General features: G+C 53.4%; 2 protein-coding genes across 2 annotated transcripts in view; one reads left to right on the top strand and one right to left on the bottom strand.

Annotated features, from left to right (window-relative positions):
• his3 (imidazoleglycerol-phosphate dehydratase HIS3) overlaps nt 1–563 on the bottom strand; it is a 1,234-nt gene extending 671 nt beyond the window's left edge. Inside the window, exon 1 of the mRNA XM_025645520.1 lies at nt 48–563. Within this exon, the coding sequence (XP_025504763.1) occupies nt 48–366 (319 nt within the window). The 5' untranslated portion in view covers nt 367–563. The remainder of the gene's footprint in view (nt 1–47) is intronic.
• A 157-nt stretch (nt 564–720) lies between these two features.
• On the top strand, nt 721–1,728 carry BO66DRAFT_391382 (uncharacterized protein). Its single transcript, XM_025647243.1, has 2 exons — nt 721–969; nt 1,025–1,728. The coding sequence occupies exons 1-2, from the start codon at nt 877–879 to the stop codon at nt 1,400–1,402; spliced, it is 471 nt and encodes a 156-aa protein (XP_025504764.1). The 5' UTR covers nt 721–876; the 3' UTR covers nt 1,403–1,728.
• Nucleotides 1,729–3,507: the final 1,779 nt, after the last annotated feature.

Consider the following 3,507-nt stretch of genomic DNA (forward strand, 5'->3'; position numbering starts at 1 on the left):
CCCACGGGATACCGAATGCCTCGAGAGATCGGGTAAGAAAAACGTACTGTATAGATCTCCCTTGGCGCGGACCGCCAGACTCCAGCCCGAGTGCTTCGCCAGCGCGTGCAGCATGTGATCCAAGAACCCAATGCCCGTGCTCACGGTGATCTGCTGCGTCGGAGTGAACTGGGTGGCGTGTGCGGCATCCTTGGGCGGGACAATGCCATTCTTCGCGGCTTCGGCCTCCGCGGGGTCGGTCGGCGCGGGGAAGTGTTGGCTGGGTTCGTAGGGGGGCAGGATGCCGCCGTCCAGGGAGAGCGAGACCTGGATCTTGGTCTCGTTGGTGTTGCGGGAGATGGATGCGGTGCGGGCGGGGAGAGACATTGTGAAGGTGAGGTGATGGGGTTCGACCACGGTCGTATGAACCTGGGGTTGAAGATGGATGGTTAGGAAGGATTGATGCGATTGTTGGTTGGTAGGTTGGCAGGGCTCAGTCCTGAATTCAACCTGGAGGCACCTGGTAGTGGGTAGTGGATGCTGTGAGGTGGAGTGGATTGAAATCGAGGGGCGGTGATTCGATTACCTACTCACTTATCTCCAATTTGACTCAGAATTTCGCGGGGCGGAACAAATCCCGCCCGCATTCCCAGCCGGAAATTTTGTATTTCCGCCGCGGGATATGCTTCCCTCCCCGGGATTCACTGCGTCATATGATGGCCCTCCAATCTCTTTTTTGTCCTGCATGAACCAGTTCAAAGTGATCGCACCTCATTCATCACCTCGTGCTGTCTCCCACCTATAGTGATCCATTGGTCTCACTGTAGCTACTTTCTACATTGATGCCTTTTTACTTCTCTGGATCAGCATACTCTCGATACACTACCGCCAGCCAATATGCCACCCCCCTCCTGGCAGAGGCATGAAGTCGAACCGCCCGAGCACATCACCTCCGAGGCCGTTCGGGGGTTTCTTACGGGTGCATTCCGGGTATGATCGATACCTTCCCTAGACCGCTCTTCCAAGCTATTGACTCAGATCATAGTTCGGCTCCGTCTCAATCATCGCACACATGATCATGACTCTCCCACATCCCTTCAAATTCTCCCCCGCATCGTCTGCACCAGTCCCCTCGCAACCCCCCAACTCCGCGCGACTGAAACAGTCGCCGTTCTCCAAAGACTACATTCGTTCTCGACTGTTCCATCGGCCCCTGGAAGGCTTCTCCGACTGGCTGTCTCCGGCCTCTCGCGTCTATCGCGGACTGACGCCGCAGTTCAAAGTCTTCCTGCAAATCGGGGCCATGACGCTCGGTGGATATATCTGGGCCGAGAAACGGGTGGATGAATACATCAAGTTCGTGCGCAAGGTGAAGCGGGCGGAGAAGCTTCAAGCCGAGAGAGCTGCCAAGGGTCTCGACTAGGTTGGTATGTCCTCGTTAACGATATCCGGAGCGAGGCGGGCTGCGCCGGATCCATTTACAGCGGCAGCGGCAGCGACAGTAGCCAGAACGAAGATAGAATCGACCATTTAGACTGACTTGCAAAACCACAGCATAGCCACTCTCCTAGATTCATTTTTGTGTCGGCAATCTCCATCCCATGCTCCACTCGATGGCAACTACCGTGTTTGAAGGGTTCTCGCGAAACGCACTTCAACCCAACCTGGAACACACTACCCAAGCCAGCGCCGGAAACGGTCAGCCACCAAGGGTCCAGCCGATAGCGAACTAGAGCACCACGTAGATGGGTAAGCAAACAACCACCCACCAGGGGACTGACTGGCAAAGCGCCGAGACAAAAGGCTGACCAGTCTGAGTGTCCGACCTGCCATTGTGGAGAGCCCGGGAGGATCTTCGGGTACGCGAGCCGGCCTGTGGTATACATTGTACGGAGTAGATCGCGAGTTTAAAATGAGAGGAGCCCGATTCAGGGGTAAATACGATCCATTGGAACGGGCGTTCGCCGGAAAGGGTTCTTGCCTCCCTGCACCTGCACCATCGTCTTTGCTTTTTTTTCCCCCCCTCGTTGTCCCCCCTTAGCCAAGCCTCAGTGATGGACAAGAAGAAAGAAAAGAACGGCCAAACGAGGCGGTGAAAATGTCAAGAAGTCAAACAGTCCTCCAAATCAAAAATAAAATCCCAACCGACCCGGCTAGAACATCGTTGATCTCTTGCCCTCGCGCGGACCTCGCCTTCTTTCTCGTTAGTACGGAGTAGAGAGCATGTCATGCCAGATTCCAGAATAGCTACGATCCAGACCGTGGGCACAGCTCCGACCCTAAACCGTCGTAGCCTAGTCTACTAGTCGACTAGTCGACTAGTCTAAGAGCCGCGGTGCGCCGGGCGAAGATGATGGAGGCCACTGGGGGGCGAAAGTGGAGCTTCTCTCCTGTTCTAGCTCGACAGGCGTCCGACGTAGCGCCAATGACGCGGCTGGAGATCGGCTTCTCGAACGCGTTTCACACTTTGCAGTCCACCGTTGATCGTCTGGAGGGATTGGGGGGGCAGCTTCTGAGTTATCTGGGGTGCTGAGTGGGACTAAGAGGAGGGGAAGGGTAGGGTAAGACAAAAGAGAAAAAGAGAGAAGAGGATTTCTACGGTCGGGGAGAGTACCTGATTTGTATTCCCTTCATTAAGCGAGCGGCGACAGTGACTACTCGATGCAAATTTCGGCTGGGAAGGCAACCCGAGATGAACGGAGTTTTGGGCTGGTGAGGCGGTCCGAATTGCTATCTATTGTTGGTCTAGCTGGTGAGGTATTGTGGAAGTGGTGACTTGGCATAGAAGAGGTGATATTGAACAATAGAAGATATTATATGAATAAAGTAGAAATAAGAAGAAGTCCTAGTACATAGTAGCTCTGAGAGACCGGGGAGGGAATCTTTTCCGTTTTCAAGGTTGGTCCTCCCTCACATATCCTTCCTCGTTGAGAAAAAACTCCACGAATTACTCCGTACTACCCCCTGATTTCCCCTCACTTCGACTGATACAATGACTTCAATTCCACTCAACAATTGGATTTGAGTTTACTTCCCTCGTCACATTTACATGTTGGATGCTGTTCGCAGGGGGTTGGCAGGGTTTGTCAGGGTTTGTTGGACGATCGTTTGCGGGAAGAGACTCACTCGACACTGACATCATTTGCCTGGATCCGGAATCCAATAATTGATATTCTCCGGATTGTCCCTGTCAGGAACACTGGAACTGGAACGCTAATACTCAAATTCTAAACAATTGCTTTGAAGCTGTACCTGGGTACCTGAATACCGGGGTACCTGACCTTCTGTTTGCATCTCTTGCTTGCCTCATCCGGGCGCCTTCAATTGTTCAACGTTGGCATTGTCACCGTTGCTAGTTGCCCTCCCAAGTTCCAAATCCTCCTCTAAGGGAATCGCCACCCCAGACCAGACACTACCCAGTAGTAGGTAGTAGTGAGCAAAACTCTTATTACACGGATTGGTGAGCTCTTCTGCTTCTTTTTCTGCTGTCTCGCTCTTTCTTTCTCTCTCTCCCCCTCCTCCCCCCCC

The sequence above is a fragment of the Aspergillus aculeatinus genome, assembly GCF_003184765.1.
Source record: "Aspergillus aculeatinus CBS 121060 unplaced genomic scaffold BO66scaffold_20, whole genome shotgun sequence".
NCBI lineage: Eukaryota > Fungi > Ascomycota > Eurotiomycetes > Eurotiales > Aspergillaceae > Aspergillus > Aspergillus aculeatinus.

Bases quoted from the DNA above. Each gene is read 5' to 3' on its own strand.
- BO66DRAFT_391382 (XM_025647243.1), top strand. From the start codon at position 877: ATGCCACCCCCCTCCTGGCAGAGGCATGAAGTCGAACCGCCCGAGCAC. The intron at 970-1,024 runs GTATGATCGATA...CTCAGATCATAG, and splicing joins TTCTTACGGGTGCATTCCGG to TTCGGCTCCGTCTCAATCAT.